The 17,962-nt window shown below is 43.6% G+C and overlaps 1 protein-coding gene across 3 annotated transcripts in view; it reads right to left on the bottom strand.

Moving 5' to 3' along the window:
- Positions 1-800: 800 nt before the first annotated feature.
- Positions 801-17,962, bottom strand: part of LOC119724367 (vacuolar protein 8-like) — a 28,176-nt gene continuing 11,014 nt past the window's right edge. For 2 of the 3 annotated variants that reach the window (XM_038195385.1, XM_038195387.1), the window contains exons 2-14: positions 14,169-14,502; positions 13,463-13,585; positions 10,946-11,065; positions 9,503-9,625; positions 8,251-8,373; positions 6,731-6,939; positions 6,141-6,186; positions 5,905-6,038; positions 4,357-4,482; positions 3,847-3,961; positions 3,217-3,351; positions 2,388-2,513; positions 801-1,469 (exon numbers count right to left, since the gene is read on the bottom strand). In XM_038195385.1, coding sequence (XP_038051313.1) covers positions 1,342-1,469; positions 2,388-2,513; positions 3,217-3,351; positions 3,847-3,961; positions 4,357-4,482; positions 5,905-6,038; positions 6,141-6,186; positions 6,731-6,939; positions 8,251-8,373; positions 9,503-9,625; positions 10,946-11,065; positions 13,463-13,585; positions 14,169-14,319 — 1,659 coding nt within the window. In that variant the 5' untranslated portion in view covers positions 14,320-14,502 and the 3' untranslated portion in view covers positions 801-1,341. Of the gene's footprint in view, positions 1,470-2,387; positions 2,514-3,216; positions 3,352-3,846; positions 3,962-4,356; positions 4,483-5,904; positions 6,039-6,140; positions 6,187-6,730; positions 6,940-8,250; positions 8,374-9,502; positions 9,626-10,945; positions 11,066-13,462; positions 13,586-14,168; positions 14,503-14,961; positions 15,318-17,962 lie in introns of those variants that run through there. The other variant, XM_038195386.1, reaches the window with a different exon arrangement.

Raw genomic sequence — 17,962 nt, 5'->3', positions numbered from 1 at the left:
CACCAGAAGTCAATTGGGATATCAGAGCCAATAACTTTCCGTTACGATTCGAAAACATGAAAATAAACGGACGGAATAAAGTTTCTTTCTTGAGAGAGACCGGGACCTGGAAGCAACGAGCTCGGAATTTGTTCAAGTATGATGCTGAAATCACAGGGAAATTTTTCAACCAATTTTAGTTTATCTTAGTTCCTATTTTTTTTGGCTGAAACGAACCTTCCCCGGTTCACATTGGTTCCCAAATGTAAATGCATGACAGCAGCTGGATACCAGCTTCGTGTAAAATTGAACCTTTTTACACATGCTATTGGTAATTTCTGAAAGGGAAAGTACATGGCGAGTTACAAAAAACGAAACCCAAAAATGTCGGGACTATTGTTTTAGTGACTTTCTGCGTGTAGCATTTTCAAAATCTAGGATATGAAAGCCTAATTCATAAGCTTTCTTTTAGTACAACAATCATTCAAATCACTCATGTACTTTCCAAGTTACTGAATTTTAAACACAAGCACAGTTTTAAAGTTCTGACCACGGATCACAAAAAAGAGTGCGTTCTTTCAGCAAAACGAAAACAATTCACACACATTCCTATAAGATTTTTTCGTTATGCTGAAAGAACACTTACCTTTTTGGGATTCGTGGACAGAACTTTAAAGCAGTGGTTGTGTTTAAAATTCAGTAACTTGAAAAGTACATGAATGATTTGAATGATTCTTGTACTAAAAGAAAGCTTATACTAGATTTTGAAAGCACTACTTGCAGAACTTCACTAAAACAATAATCCCGACATTTGGGTTTCGTTTTTTTTACTCACCCTGTATATTGGCTCTGATGTGGTTTCCCTGTTGGCTTAATTACGTAAAATTTAACCTCTGTTTAACTACTCCACCAAAAGGGTATATATTTTGTTGTTAATAAGCTAAAATCAGAGAACGATTTGTGCAATGCATGCTGGGAAGATTACAAAAATCAGGGGTTGTGCACTGTCGCTGATTCATGGCGTTACTCTTGTGCGGCTGAAGTGGAGACTAGTTTGCTTGTTGATACACAATAATGTCACGCAGTGGTTGGTTATAGTCACACACATCACAACAGTCGTGCATTGTATAAAGATGCTACGGGTAACTCGCTAACTCAGGAGAAATCAGTTTTGTCATCAAATCGTGGTAACTACGCCCTCTGTTGCCTGATATTGTCCAGTCAGTAACACCTTGTATTGCTCGGTAACTAGCGCTACTATCATCACTTGTAATTCAGTATCTGGCGCCCTCTATCATCAAGTACTGCCAAGTGACTAGCGCTCTCTATCGTCTCACTCAGTTGGGTGTCTGGCGCCCTCTATCAGCCCATGTTGTCCAGCACGGTCTGTGCCAGTTGCTGTATCTGCAGCGGCATCGATGGTCTCTGCTGCATTCCCTCGAGTAATCGTGGGATCGCACTCTCCCCGAACGCGGTGCGGAATGTGGCATCTGTCGAGAGAAAAAGCACAAGCATGCATAAACAGCCCATAACAACAAGGATCCTCTGGATTTCTGAGGAAGACACGTTGATGCACAATTCCCATGGATGGCTGCATCAGAAGTACTCGTAGTAATGTTGGGGGCTAATCATTCTAACTCGCAGCTGAGAACCTGAATTGCGAAGGACACAGCTACAACATTAGTCTGAGTATCACCCGTTATCCACGGAGCAAGTCTCCTGTATCACGTCTGATATGTCTAGACATGCGGATATATGCAAGCCGCGCGCCATGATGCGCAACAGGTGAATGACCGAAGACCCGATGTAGAAAGTGCCCACTGATTGGTCAAAATCTAGAGGTCAAGAGGCGGTTGTCTTGCCTAATTTATCAGTGAATCTGCTCACATATCATAGACCACGGCGAATAGACTACTACAACGTGGTCGAGCCAAAGAAATGTAAAGGCGCCTTTGGCAGCCGCCATACGACCCAAGTCTGACCACGAAGCACAACCAGAGATCGAAAGTGTTTGATATTTGCAGAGGAAGGAAAACCGGAGGGCCCAGAGAAAAACCCCTGTGGCACAGGAGAGAACCAACACACAACTCTACTCACATATGGTCCTAGCCGGGAACGAACCAGGGCCACAGTGGTTAGAGGTGCTTTACGCACTAGCCACGCATGCCACAAGTTTGGTTATGGCTTGTAATTTCACACATGCGACTAAGGAAGCGGCTGGAGCCATTTCCCATAGAGACGTGCGTGACTGCTAGTCGTAGCCAAATAATTCGGATGCGGCCTATGACACAGGTGTCAAGCCACTTCCATAGGGGCATGTGTAATAGCAAGCAGTAGACTGTCATACGGACGCAGCCTTAGTATTGGGTTGATGTTTGATTGTTCATGGCCGTCTTTTATTGTTTTACCTTTCAGAAGTTGTAGACTGGTCCACAAGCCGATGTGTATGAAGCTAGGGTCTGGGTGTCTGGCGAAACGCTCGATGTATCGCAACAGACCCAGGATGTTAGCAGTGATCAGCTCTGGCTTCAGATCTGTTGATGAGGATCAGAGGTAAGGGTCTATGAATATTAGTCAAAAATTCTCTGTTACTGATTTCCTGGAATGGACCATTCAGGATTAGGCCATAAGCCCTTCCCACCTGTGGTTTCTGCATATTCATTATCTTAACAATCAAACCTCACAGGAAGATGTAACCAGTACATGTAGGTCACTGTAAAGAAGCAATGAAAGGTAAGGAATGAAGGTCAATATTCATTTGGAATTCTCTGTTATCTATTTCACGGAATTGGACCGTTCCGGATTAGGCCATGCGCCCCGCCCACCCTCTGGTCTGTGTACATATCTCAAAGTGTTTTGGATCGAGTTGGACTGAGCTGCATGTACATGTACCATGGACACTTGATCAAAAGTCGTGAACTAATTAATCAATGCAACTGTTTGAAGGAACACTGACAGGCAGAGAGGGTTCATTGTATGTATTTGCTGGAAAAAGTCACGCTTTGCAAAAACTGGTTACAAGCCAAAAATCATTATGTTAACATTCAATATCCACAACCTTACAGCATGATCTGACCAATAGTAAACTATATGTAGGATCTATCACTGCATATTCATTATGTTAACATTCAATATTCATAACCTCAAAGCATGATCTGACCAATAGCACCCTGTATGAGCAGCATATCTGAACCAATAGTAAACTGCATGTGAGCTCTATCACTGAATATTCATTACCTTGTAACACCAGTTGACCAATGGTACCAGCGCTGTTGTACTGCACATCTGAATGATGTGAGTTGGCAGCCAGACTGATCAGTTTGCTGAACACCTTCCCCTCTTGGGCGTTCACAAGGATAGCTTTGGCTTGTTCTGAAAATAAAAGACCACATAACGTTAAATAAGGAGCTATTTGGTTTGAACTAGAAAGATGGTTTGCACCGCCACAGGCAGTCAATTGCGCTTGTATGTTGACACGGAATTTAAAACAGTGACTTTATTACGGCTGCTGAGACGGCTTTGCTCAATTTCGCAGCTCGAGTAAAACTAAACAGTAAAGTCTGTCACGAGCTAATGTGGCCCATCAGGCCGGCGTTTATCTCCGATTTCAGTAGCATGAAACGACTGAGAATATTTCTACTCCCCCTGGATGGGATGCTAGTCCATCGCAGGTTACTCCCCAGCTAAAGCCGGTACCCATTTATACTCTTGGGCAGAGAGAGGCAAGTGGGGTGAATTGGCTTGCCCAAGGACACAGCATATGACCAGCAGCTGGAATCGAACCCCTGACCCTCTGATCACCAGTCACGAACCCTAACCGCTAGGCCACACTCCCCAGCTAGAGTAGGAAGGCAAAATGACACTCACCATCCGCAGACAGAACAGCCAGGGCAGCTGTCAGCTCAGACTGCACGGCTAACGGCGACGTTGACCGCATGAATGCGATGATCAGGCTGTCTAGTGTTCCCTTCTCAATGATTGTCTAAAAGGAACGAAACAGTGACGATTGTTGTTAGTGAGCAGTTAAGTGCCGAGGCCCAGTAAAACAAAAATTGAAATGTATCCGTCTGTGTCTTGTAGCTGGATTGACATGTTGATGGCCTTTGAGAGACGAGCTCTCCGGTACAAAGAACCCATCAAGTTTCAAACAGGCATGTCAGTTTAAAAGGAATCAACAAGTGTAGCTTGTTTTAATATCTTCTTGTCTTCTTATTGTAGCATTTCCTGGAACGCTGTTGTACATGTAACTGCTTCTGTACTGATATACTTTGGGGCATTAGGTCAAGTTGGCATCAAATGCAAGGTTTTGGTCTCCATGCAAAGATTGACGATTTGCGTCCTTTGTCTTAAAGCCACCTTTCTTAAACAAGGACTTACCCTCAACTGGTCCCCCGCAGCCAGGTTGCGTATTGTGCCTGCGGCATGGCAGTGAGCATCCCAAGACATGGGTTCCCTTAGCTGGTTCCCGAGCTCAACTAGGAAGCTTTCTTTGACAATTGGCATCTGAAAAAAAAAACCAGATTCCTAAATAAATTCAGGCATGAGATCTTTCGGAACTACAACAGTTCAGCATATACTCGAAAAAAAAAATCTATAGATGTCCAAAGGAAATACACCTATTATTCATTTTACTGCCTGAAACCATCCTGCCTACTACTCCCTGTACTGCCCCAAACCACCCTGCCTGTTACTCCCTGTACTGCTCCAAACCGCCCTGCCTGTTACTCCCTGTACTGCCCCAAACCACCCTGCCTGTTACTCCCTGTACTGCCCCAAACCGCCCTGCCTGTTACTCCCTGTACTGCCCCAAACCACCCTGCCTGTTACTCCCTGTACTGCTCCAAACCGCCCTGCCTGTTACTCCCTGTACTGCCCCAAACCACCCTGCCTGTTACTCCCTGTACTGCTCCAAACCGCCCTGCCTGTTACTCCCTGTACTGCCCCAAACCGCCCTGCCTGTTACTCCCTGTACTGCCTGAAACCACCCTGCCTGTTATTCCCTGAACTGCCCAAACCACTCTGCCTGTTACTCCCTGTACTGTCCCAAATCACCCTGCCTGTTACTCCCTGTACTGCCCAAACCACCCTGCCTGTTACTCCCTGTACTGTCCCAAATCACCCTGCCTGTTACTCCCTGTACTGCCCAAACCACCCTGCCTGTTACTCCCTGTACTGCCTGAAACCAACCTGCCTGTTACTCCCTGTACTGCCCCAAACCGCCCTGCCTGTTACTCCCTGTACTGCCTGAAACCACCCTGCCTGTTACTCCCTGTACTGCCCCAAACCACCCTGCCTGTTACTCCCTGTACTGCCCCAAACCACCCTGCCTGTTACTCCCTGTACTGCCCAAACCACCCTGCCTGTTACTCCCAGTACCACCCCAAACCACCCTGCCTGTTACTCCCTGTACTGCCCCAAACCGCCCTGCCTGTTACTCCCTGTACTGCCTGAAACCACCCTGCCTGTTACTCCCTGTACTGCCTGAAACCACCCTGCTTGTTACTCCCTGTACTGCCCCAAACCACCCTACCTGTTACTCCCTGTACTGCCTGAAACCAACCTGCCTGTTACTCCCTGTACTGCCCCAAACCACCCTACCTGTTACTCCCTGTACCACCTCAAACCACCCTGCCTGTTACTCCCTGAAACCAACCTGCCTGTTAGCCACCTGTACCACCTCAAACCGCTCGAGCACATGATTTTATGGATTCATCAGGCAATGTAATACAATGTAATACAATGTAATGCAATATAATGCAATATAATACAATGTAATACAATGTAATACAATATAATAAAATATAATACAATGTAGTACAATGTAATACAATATAATACAATGTAGTACAATGTAATACAATATAGTACAATGTAGTACAATGTAATACAATGTAATACTAATGGTTAAGATGTACTATATCTCACCTCGTTTCTTCTGTGTATGGAGAGGTTGCGTAGCGCCGCCACCGCTGCAGCGACCGTATCCTTAGTACACGTCTCCATGATGTGATGCAATGGAGGTAGGGCGCCCATCTCGACTATGTTCACTTGGTTGTCTTCTACAGAAAGAGCGATTTAACAAACTAGAAGGATTTATAAAAGAAACTTTGCGTCGAGGTGATGCACAGAAAATGTTTTTAAAAACGGGAAAAAAATCTCACCGTCCGAAGCCAGATTCCTCAGAGCGAAGCATGCTTGACATTTCACCTAGACAGACAGAAATATAACAGTTATAGACTCTTGAAAAGACAGTTAACACTGGGTCCAATTTCATGCAACTGTTAAGGCCAAAAAAATTTAGTTTCCGATTACATGCCTTTTGAAAATAGGGTCGGTAGGTCGGAATTCTTTTTGGGCCAATTTTATTATGCTGATTGAATGGAGTATTCAATTATATGCAAATTTCAGCCTGAACTGTTTCCATTGCACTACCAAAGCTATGCAAAAAAATTGACACAAAAAGGAATTTCCTTTATCATTGTAAATATATTTACGGTCAATAATTCTTAAAAATAATGGAAAATTCCGGTCGTGCACACCATATGTACAACGCTAGTCAAGGCAGTGGTCATCCCTCCATGGACCACACTCAACAATTACCTGAGGATTTTGCAGGATTGAGGCTGTATGCAATTTTCACAAGGAGGCAGTTGGAGGATTTTGCAGGATTGAGGTTGCAACCAGGCAAAAATGCCTAGGGAGTTAGGGTTAATGACAGAAATTGAGACTATGACATGCTTTCCCCCTTTACCTTTTCCGAAGGAGACTCCAGCAGCCTGATCAGCTGTCTCAGGACCTTGCTGTTGCCAGCTTGGACCACTGAGGCCCGATGGGTAGCATCCACGGCCAGATTACTGAGAGCGGCCGCGCAGTAATACTGGATCTCCGGGTCCTCCGAGTGCAGGGAATTGACGAACAGCGGCACCGCACCGTGGGAGACCAGCACGGTCCTCGTGGAATCTGTAAAGAGCAGATTGGATCGGAAAAAGGTAAGACCTTTTTTTCTGATTTCATTTTCTTGCAGCCTCTTTCAGTCTGGCCACAGAACCCCACATAATGGTAACTGGCGATTATTCTGAGCAATAGGTGCCGCCATGTTTCTGCCATCACTAGGGGCCGCCTTGCGTACGGGTGTAATACGCAGAGTCACATGAGCAAGTTCAAGCGTGGATTATAGTTAATGATACAGTAAACTCCGGCTAAACCGACATTGTACAACTTGTCAAATCGCTCAAGTCGGCCGTCTGACTAAAGTCCCGATTGTCCGTAATGCATTTCCATTGAATATTTTATTTCTAAGTCGGCTTTTATAAGTCGCCATTTCGCTCAAGTCGTCGTGTTACTCTTGGTCCGTTTCCATAAAAAGCATTACAAAATCCTTTGTGTAAGTCGGCATTCAACAAATCACGCATTGGCATCGACTTCCTGTACTGCGGTGTCGAATGGTTTCGCACGGCCCGTGATCGCTGCATGCATCGGTGTCGAAAAAGGGTGTCCTACTGCATACATTGCATATGCATCGTGAGCATATCAATACCAGTACCCCCTCTCGGCTGTACGCATGCGCTCTGTCCATTTTGGGGGTCATCTTATTGAACGACTACTGCTGCAGTCAATGCGTGCGTGCTATATACCGGACCATGCAAGCATTTAGTTCGTTACTGTACAGTACATGTATCGTGGTCTCCACTATCAATACCCCAAACGTGATGATACAACTCGAGGATTAATTTGCTGGATTCAACTCGAGTATTAAGGAGATAATCCAGGGTAAATCGAAGCCAATTAGTGCAATGAATCATGTGTGCAAAAGACCATTCATGTAAGTCGGCAAAATGACGACTTACAGCAGATGTCGGCATTGGCGTAAGCCGTCACAAATTCTTGGGCCCTGAGAGTGCCGACTTAGCCGGACTTAACTTCACTTGAACCCAGGACGGTTGGACTACTCTAGTTGACTATTTGGAACAGAGGCACTGTAGCATCGCTGGTTACCAATAGCCATGCGCATCATAAACCACAACAGGGAGCCTGGACTAAGGAGTTTCGTGATGACCTTTTGACCATCGTTTGACCAGAGGCGTTCGCACGTTGCTATTAGTGGACAATCGTAACTTACTTATCAACCATTAGTCAACTAATGGTCCTCGCCTGAACTTGCTCTTAGCTGTTAGTGGATGGCCTCGTAGCCACAACACCGCAAATTTAACATGCTACACATCAGCTACACCTGCAGCAACAATTAATTAATCAATTACACGGCTGACTTACCGATATGGGTGAGATTAAGTAGTGCACCTGTCGCGTTTCTCTTGACCCTAGTATCGGTGGATCTGGCCAGGCTGATCAGCGGCGGAACGCCTCCGCAGGACACAATCTCTTTCTTGTTTGCATCTGAAGAAAACAAGAGGTTAAGATAGTTTCTTAAACGTGGTCACAGAAATCACTTGGACGCAGGAAGAATTACTTTTCAGGAGTCATCCCTCCCTTGAACAAGTTTCACTTCCAAGATCACTAACCTGTGAATGGACTTGTGACCAAACTTGTAATGCACTTGCGATCCATCGCAAGCACCTGGACTGGATTTGGATTAAGAAAGTCTGTAAAACAAGTGTTGCATTCCCCGAGCATTCCCTAAATTGTGAATTGATATGTGATTTACTTGTGAATGCCATGGTCCAGTGGTTACAGTGTTTGACTCATGCACGATGGTGCGTTGGTTCGAGCCCTGCCAGGAACATGGTGTTTGTGCCCTTAACCCTGCGACGAGTGAGCTTGGCCCAGCGTGGGCCAGAAATCACGTGTATTGATCACCTGACTAGATGCCACGCACCACTTGACCCAGTCTCTAGGACATCTCCTAGCTTGCCTAGACACTACTTTTAGATAGGGTGTCAATCTTCGGGTCAACCTGGCAGTCACTGAAATGTGCGGGACTTATATCCCTTCCCATATGTTTGTGTACAAAACCCATGCTCCAATATGTTTGTGTAGCCAAAACCTCTACCCCCTTGACCAAGTGACTCGGTCCACTCAGTCACTGCCTTGGGTAATTGCCACTGTGTACACTGTATGTTTGTGTAGAAACAGCCTCGCCCTTGTCTTGAGAAACAAAGAACTAAATTTGGTCCAAGCCGGGACCAACCTCACGTGTTCGTGTGTATTTTGATAAACTCACTTGTCGCAGGGTTAAAACAAAGACCCTTAAGTACAATTGCATCTCTCCACCCAGGAGTATGAATGGGTGCCTGTGAGGGTAGAGGACCGAACGTGAGCTGATATCGGCTGCCGCGTAGTCTCGTGGCCTGATGAATGGGGGAATAATTGTAAAACGTTTTGAGATTGTTGATACAATGGAAAGCGCTGTATAAGCATTACAATTTATTTAGGTATTTTGTGACCACACTTGTGTTATATTGGAATTTACTTGCGACCGAACTTGTGATCCATCAAAAATACCACACCTACACCCCTGTATGTGGATAAGGAAAGTCTGCAAGGAACGTCTGCGACGCATTTGTACCTGTAGTAGCCAGGGTGGTGATGCAGCCACACACATTGCACTGGATCTCCTCGTTAGAGCACCGTAGCAGCTTGATCAACAGCTGAAGGGCGCCGCTTCTCATGATCACATCCTTGTTGGTATCTGTATTAGAACAAGATGGTATAGGGACAATCAGTCAATGGATACAAATGGCACATTAAATCATTTAGCCCCAACAGTCCTGAATCTTCCGATTTGAATACGATTTTTTTACACCCTTGGGATCGAGTTATGGCTAAGGCCAAAAAAAAAAAGTCTCCGGTTTCTGGTATGCCCGCACGTCGCCGTAGCCATGCGCGTCGGCAAAATGAAAAAGTTTTTTTTTCAATAAAAGATGATGTCTCAAAACTGCCAAACTCACTGGTTTGACTGGAATTCTGCTGCTGCACAATTTTAACGTGTTTTTAGATGGGGTTATGATCGAGAATAAGCTTTATGTGGCCTCTCTAGACTCCCATATATTTGCACTAAGTTTAGTCGGGCACCATTTGCAGTCATCAGCCGACATTTAAACCCCCCCCCCCAAAAAAAACAGGTAAAAAAAAAAAAAAGCCGCGTCACCGCACCACTTTTGGGGCAAGCTCCATACCAGAAACCGGAGACTTTTTTTTTGTTGGCCTATTGGCTTACAACCCATTATTTTTGGAGTCAGTTGGAGTCATTGTCGACAATCAGCTTTTGCACTATCCAGTTCGTCCCCATGTGGAGGGTACTACAAACATGTGCAATAAAGTGCAAGCTCAGGTGAGAACTATGGGCGCCGTGCACAAGTACTCCTTCAACGGCCAGAAACGGAGAGTTGGGGGAGACCTAGACTGGTTCCCGGTCCATCGACTGCGTATTTCAAATGATCCAAAGTTATTGGGGGCGGGGATTAATCTGGGAGACCATCACAAGTTAAATTCTGACGTATTCGCCCGCTGACGACACCTGGCGCTCACGCGAAGACGCTGTGGCTTATATTCTGGAAGTTGTGTGTACTTCACGCGCGAACCAGTACAGTACAGTACGCACAGGCTGTTGATGTCCATTCACGGTGCTCTAAAAAAGTGATAAAAATGCGTCCTTGTTTGTTGGACCATAGTTAACCATATGTCAACTATCTTTGCTCCTACTCCTATTGAACGACCCAAAGTTGGACAAATCTGGTCAACTATTTGGGACCAGTCTACCAGGGTTGGTCGCAATAACTGTGCACATCATAAATCACAGCAGGGAGAGGGAGTCAAGACCAAGAAGTTTCGCGATGACACTTCGACCATCCTTTGACTAGAGACGTTTGCACATAGCTATTAACTGCACAGGCCTACCATGAATCAACTACTAGTCGACCAGTGTTCCTCGATCAAACTTGCTCCAGCTATTTACAAAAACAATACTAGTACAAGACCTACAAGAATTGACATCAATCTTTGTACGTACCATGGCCATGCAGCGCCAGATTGCTGAGCGCCAGGGAAGCAGCTTTCTGCGTCTCGATGTCTCGAGATTCCATCAGCGCCAGAAGCGGCTCCAGCACCTTGCTGTTGATGGGCTGGATCACTGTGAGAGAAACACAGAGAAACTTAGAAAACCCTTAGGAGAGATTTTGCTCAGACGGAAACGTCTAGATCTGTAGCCTTCCAAGTCTTGACAATGGTATCAGCAACCTATGCTTGCTATTTGTATGACAGGGATGAGATTTGTCAGGATTTTTCCTGGTTTGCACCTTGTTGTTGATGGGCTGGGTCACTGTGACAGAAACACAGAGAAATCTTGAAACTTAGCAAACCTTTAGGAGAGATTCTGCTCAGATGAAACATCTAGATCTGTAGCCGTCCACGTCTTGACAATGGTGTCAGCAACTAACGCTTGCTATTTGTACGACATGGATGAGATTTGTCAGCATTTTTCCTGGTTTCAGAATTTTTGGTCAGGATATTTGCCTCCCTGATTTCAGAAACTTTTAAGAATCCCATATGAAATCTGGAATTCCTGAGGTTTTGCCATAAAGGTGCTCCTACATGTATCGATAGCGTAAAAGAAATGGGTATGTAAGAGGTGCCTTTCGGGCAAAATCTACAACCATACCATAGACCCTACGTTGCTCTGGGGCCCTTAGTGACTCTCGAACCCTCTGCAGATTTTTTTGTGGATTTTTCATTTCCCCCAAATCTCAGCCCTGAATTACGAGAATTTATCAATGTAACTATTTTACAATGTCCTAGGTACTGCTTTTGTCTCTATAAGAGGATCTGAAAAATATCCTCAGCTTGCCCAAACTAACCCCATTACTGATCATAAAGATCACTCAGGTACAATTTTTTTTGCCATTTCCCCATGGCACTCTGACAAAATGTTCAATATGACTGGCACTGAAAAAACCTTAGAATAGATACCACAATTACGTTCATTTCATGATCCACAAATCACCAGAATCCAAAATGTCACTGAAGAACAGGATGGCACCATCGTAATCTTTCTTTCTTCAAACCTTTCCCCCTCGTTTCAACATGCCATGACCTTTCTTCACTCATTAAATTCTCTTGTTTTCCCCCTGCTTCATAAAGCATCCCACACTGATTGACTTCTATTCTTGTCGGAGACGACCTTCGTTAAAATGCCGGTTACTTGCAGTTCCAGCATTCTCCAGAAATTACATTCTTCAATGAAATTACACAGGCCAGAAATAGACACCATTAACATTTCTCATTAACATTTCTAATTCCACCTCAAGTGAGGTGATATTTACCCCTCAGAGATACAAGTACGGCTATAATTAGGACACACATTCCAGACACACATACATACAAAGATACGTGTGTACATATAATCACTGCTGTTCAGCTTTTAGTTATGAAAGAATCTTATAACGTACATGTATTTATTTGTTTCTTACCTCTGCCTGTTTTTAGTGCTTAGACCCTTTAACCCTCCCGCTGTTTAAACAGTCACAGACAGTCAAAATTTACTTCCACTTTCCCGGCTGTACTTTTAACAAAGGCTAGTCACCAACAGTCAGATCATATGTCAAGCAAGCACTGTGACTAGTCAAGCTGGGACAAAGAAGGCAGGTTGAGTTTACCATTCAAATTGTGGACGTTGAACAATAGAGGACAACAGGGTCCATGTTTGACCGAAGGTCCACAATTGTGATTCGTGTACAAAACCAATGAAAACTGTTGCTAAAAAGTTAGTGTACAAACAAAAGCAGGACAATAGGGGGTCCACAATTGCAGGTGTATGCACACTTGTATGTGGTCACAGCTGTTTCATCACTCACCCGGAGTCAAAGCATAGCTGTAATCAAGTTACTTAAGCAGTCCCAGCCAGTCAATCCTGCTTTACAGGTATGTAGACTGGGGATTCTTAACTGTTGAAAACAGTCACTTGTTTGATTTTGACTGAATGGACTACTAGGCACAGAATGTATGTTTGCATAGGCAGGTTAATATCTGCTGCTGTAACAATAGAAATCCTCTGAAATACAAACGAGTATCTGTATTATCACCTGATATATCCTTCAATTTACTCTAATTGGAGTCTTTGCTCATCCACTTCTGCAACCACTGAGTAACTTAACGGAGCCTGGTACTTGCATTTCTGGCAGAATATTACCCGTGGAATACGATACAAATGGAAGAGTGTGGCACAGTGGTTAGGGTTTACGACTCACGATCAGAGGGTCAGGGATTCGAATCCACCTGCTGGCCACGTGTTGTGTCCTTGGGCAAGCCACTTCACCATAACTTGCCTCTCTCCACCCAGGATTATAAATCGGTACTGGCATTAGCTGGGGAGTAACCTACGAAGGACTGGCATCCCATCCAGGGGGAATAGAAATTTTCTCTGTCATTTTGTTTTGCAACGGACACTGAAAATACATGTAGGCCCCGGCCAAAATGGGCATATTAGCCGGAACTGACTTTACTCTTTTAACAACAATACAAAGATTCTTACGTCTCTCGCTGATCTCGGCCAGGCAGAGGGCGGCCGACCTCTGCAGGTCATCGTTGTGCGAGTAAGTCAGGATGTTAATGGCGCGCAGACGGTCTTCGGATAACGACGGCTTCTCCTCATACTCTGCAAGATGAAATCAATCAGATAAGAAAATACCGCTTAGCATATCAGCACGCTAAACCAAAACAAAAACAAAAAAAACAGACGAGTACCGGTCCAGGGCAATATACAACATATGACATTTTAATCGGTTACCTGATTTTACTAAGTAAAAGTAAAAGCTTCTAATTCTGGTCGCCGGATTCTACTAGCTAACTCGCCGAACAAAATTAGAAGCCATTTGAGGTGGCACCACGCCCACGCGAATGCCATACGCATTCTTAAAGATGAGGCGTGCGTGCATTTCCTTAACCCTGTCAAATTGGTCTAAGGAGCCCAGAGTGCGTGCGTACTACCCGAGTGCGAACCTGGTTCTACCTCTAACGGCTTCTGATTTTGTTCGCCGAATTTGTCTTTAGTTCTCACGTAAATGCACAACTGGAATGCTAAGCCTATCCATACGCAATGGATACTGAAATGAGTTGACACTGCATCAGAGGTCACTACGACAGTGATTTACTGGCCGTTTTCAGACTCTATATGAGCAAAGAGATATTACATGTATGATTGTGTTCAGACTAAGTATCTGCTCATAAAGTTTACCCACCTCTGTTTAAGTAGTTCAGCAGTTCGTTCACCGCGGCCCGCTCCTCGTCCAAGAGTAGGGGCTCGTAGAGGTCGTCGTCATGGGTACGCGGGGCGTAGCAACTGCAACACAGGCAACAGTAGGACAGGCAGTAGTCCAGCACTGTCTCCATGGTAACAGGTCAGAGGTCACGGGTCACAGTATCATGGCAGTTCACGCATTGATGGTACGACAACTCCTCAAAATGACAGCAGTCAATTCCAAGCCAATGAAAGATTTGTTTCTTTAGCGCACAGTGGATACTACCACGATACGCCGACTGCTTCACTTTTCAACAATCCTGATCTAAAATAACCTACAGATTAGAAAAACAAAACATTGCAAAATTAATTCAATGCATAACAGAAACAAAACTCTGGCATGCAAAGCATCCTGTTCACAGCTTACAACCATGATAACCCCAACTCCCTAGGCATTTTTGCTAGGATGTAACTTCAATCCTGCATCCAAACAGCATACAGCCTCAAACTTGCAGAATGCTCTGTTATTTCTTGAATGTGGTCCTTGGAGGGGTGACCAGGGCCTCAATCCTGCAAAATTCTCCAGCAATCACTGTCCAAACTGCAGACTGATTGCCCCATCTACCGGGTACCAATTTCCACATGAAGCAGACAGTCTAACTACTGTACATGTTTGTAATTTGGACCAGACTACTGTTAAACAAACTGCAAGTTGACATCTGAATTGTCTACCCGACAAACGAAAGAAGACCAAAAACCCCCAAAGATGTCTGCTGAATGGAGAGCATCCATACCATGCAGTATCCACAGTCGAAGAGACCAGTGTGGCGTTTCACGGCTCTTTGTCTGTACAGATTTTATTCTCAGGAAACAGCTAATAAATTATACGAGATACCAGAAGATCAAAACCTCCCAAAGATGTCTGCTGAATGGAGAGCATCTATACCATGCATTATCCTCAGTCGAAGAGACCAGTGTGGCATTTACGCTCTTTGTCTGTGAAGATTTTATCCAGAGGAAACAGCACTAATAAATTATAAGAGATACCAGCATTTTATTTTGCCTGGCAGGAAGGTCTTTGTGTTTTAGTACTGCTCAACACTTGTTACTACATGTACGTTGTATACACAAGAATCAAACAATAGTGCAACCAGCAGATTTTGTGTTTTGATTCAATGGTACAATGTATTTTTCTTAAAACCTCTAGACGTACATTGTGACCTTAACCACCCCCCTAAATTATGAAGAGCGGATCTGCATAAAACCTACCCAAGCATATCACCGCCTACACAATAGCCTGTAATTTTTTTCACTCGCATTACTTCCACTGTATACAGTGCATTTTAAAATATTTGATACTTTGCTTCTAGAATTGCATGGCCTCTAAATGCTGCATGAACATTTTAACTGAATTTTAGGGTCAGACGTCAACTTGTACATGAACACGGCGATTCTTGGTGTAAAAAGGAGCTTAACGGTTATGTAATTTTGCACAAATGTATACATGTACATGCACCTGGTAGAATTTTACTGTACAGACGTAAATATACCTAGATGTGGTCCACTTAGATTGTAAATGTCATGTATTTGTTTATCCTTCCACAGCCCAAAAATTACAAACCAAATTGAACAATTTTTTTCTTTCTTTGGTTTAAAGGGAGTATACAACATTTGCAAACATCGAAAATAAAACTACCAAGTTTTTACAAAACCTTTCTAGGATGTTGGTAAATGACAGTCTTAAGCATCCTGTAAAATTATGGCACCTGGTGTAAAGTCATTTTCAAGAAAGTGGTATTTTTGTATACATTTCCAACGGTGGTCTGAAATTCTCTTTTGTCCAAAAATGCGATTTTAATAATCGTTGTCAGCATTCTGAAATTCCTCTGGAAAAGACGACCTCACTGAATATTCATTCAAAACAACATTGAAGCTTGCAAGTAAATGGACAAATTTAATTGACTATGCCAAGCATACAAAAAAAATGTATGCATAAAACATGGTGAACAATTCCAGAATATTGATACCTGCCAACCAGCACTATATACGCTGAATGCAATGCCCTTTAGAACTTATTTGCATAATCACAAATTCGTACTACTCACTATAAACACAGGAAGCCCCCCCCCCATTTTTTTTGGTACCTACCGGTACCTACCCTATTTTCTATGGCCATGTAATCGGAAGCAGAAGTATTTATTTTTTTGGCCTAATAAGTCATGCATACCCTCATTGAACATGTACTTTGTATACAGCTCCACAAAGGCAACATGTTTAGCCCCATAAATGTGGCCAATTTACTGGACTACCTCCGTAAATAAAGGCCACACTTCCACCTTGTACAAAAACATGTCGAACTTTGTCAAATTTTGATGTTCACATTTAGGCTTAGTTTGTAGTTTATTTTTGCTTTAGAAGCATACTCACCCTCTTAGTCTTTATAGGCTAATCAGAAAGAGCTGCCTTTTTTCAGATGCCTATTTTTCGTGAAATTTCCAGATTCGTTTGCACACGTTTGCGTATCAAAATTTCAACATGAAATTTCACGAAAATTAGACATCTGAAAAAGGCAGCACTTTCTGATTAGCATATGGGTGAGTGTGCTTCTAAAGCACAAATAAACTGCAAAAAAATAGTAAGTGGCCTGACGTTTCGACCCTAGCAGAGTCTTTCTCGAAGGCTAAATGACAATGTGTTGTCTACAGATGATGCATTTGGAGGTGTTGGGACACCTGAAAGTTCCCTGTGGCAAAGGGGGGTTAACATTATCATTAAAGGGGGGGACATCTGCCCGGACAATGAGATTCCTGAGACTGGGTGGCCGTCTGTAGGCAACTATGGGTTCTTCTTGTACAGCACGTTGAAGTCGACCTGATGTGTGACGAATATGATGGTTAGAACTGGTTATTGTACGAATGGGGGGAAGTGAGGGGTGGAAAGTGACAACAAAGGGAACTTTCTCCTTGGAACTCTGTTGTTGTACAGGTCTTTTTGAAAGTACTGACTCCCTGGAGCGAGCCTTGACTTTCTGGATTGCTCGATGGACTGCAAAAATAAACTAGTACAAACTAAGCCTAAATGTGAAAATCAAAATTTGACAAAGTTCTACATGTTTTGGTACATGGTGGAAGTGTGGCCTTTATTTACGGAGGTAGTCCAGAAAATTGGCCACATTTATGGGGCTAGGTCAGGGTTTTAAACAGAGCTCTGGTAAGGCTTGTACATGGTATAAAAAACATGCAGCATGAATATCTTCATCTGTTCAGCATTATACAAATGAAAATGTATGTGTGCCATTGTGCTGTATACAGAGCCTCACAATAACAAATGTCATAATCACATAGAACATGATTGTGTACGTTGACGTGCTTAGAATTCATAACGGGAAACACAATATAATGAACGAGGGGTCGATGCATTAAGTAAATTGAATTTTTTTTCTTCATTGTGAATATTTTAAGGGAAAGTTAAAAACCAAACCATGTATTTCTCCACCCACAATATCGTGTTACATGGATGGTGAGCATTGAAGAACTAATCAATTTTCTGTCTGTGCAAAAAGAAAATTGAAATGGGTCACAATTTGTATTAAAACAACTCAGACTTTGTTCTATGGTTGTACTGACCACTCCAAATACGCTATCACCGAGGCCCCCTTTAATGGTGGAAGCACTGTGCTTACTAATACTATTGTACAAAGCAACTGCACCATGGCAGATTCTGAACAATAGCTAGCACAATGCTTTTGCCATTGAAGCGGGCCTTCATTAACATACTTTTTTTCAATATGGTCTA

The sequence above is a fragment of the Patiria miniata genome, unplaced genomic scaffold (assembly GCF_015706575.1).
Source record: "Patiria miniata isolate m_02_andy unplaced genomic scaffold, ASM1570657v1 HiC_scaffold_18, whole genome shotgun sequence".
NCBI lineage: Eukaryota > Metazoa > Echinodermata > Asteroidea > Valvatida > Asterinidae > Patiria > Patiria miniata.
Note: the sequence above shows the minus strand (reverse complement) of the source record. Positions and strands in the feature narration are given on the sequence as shown.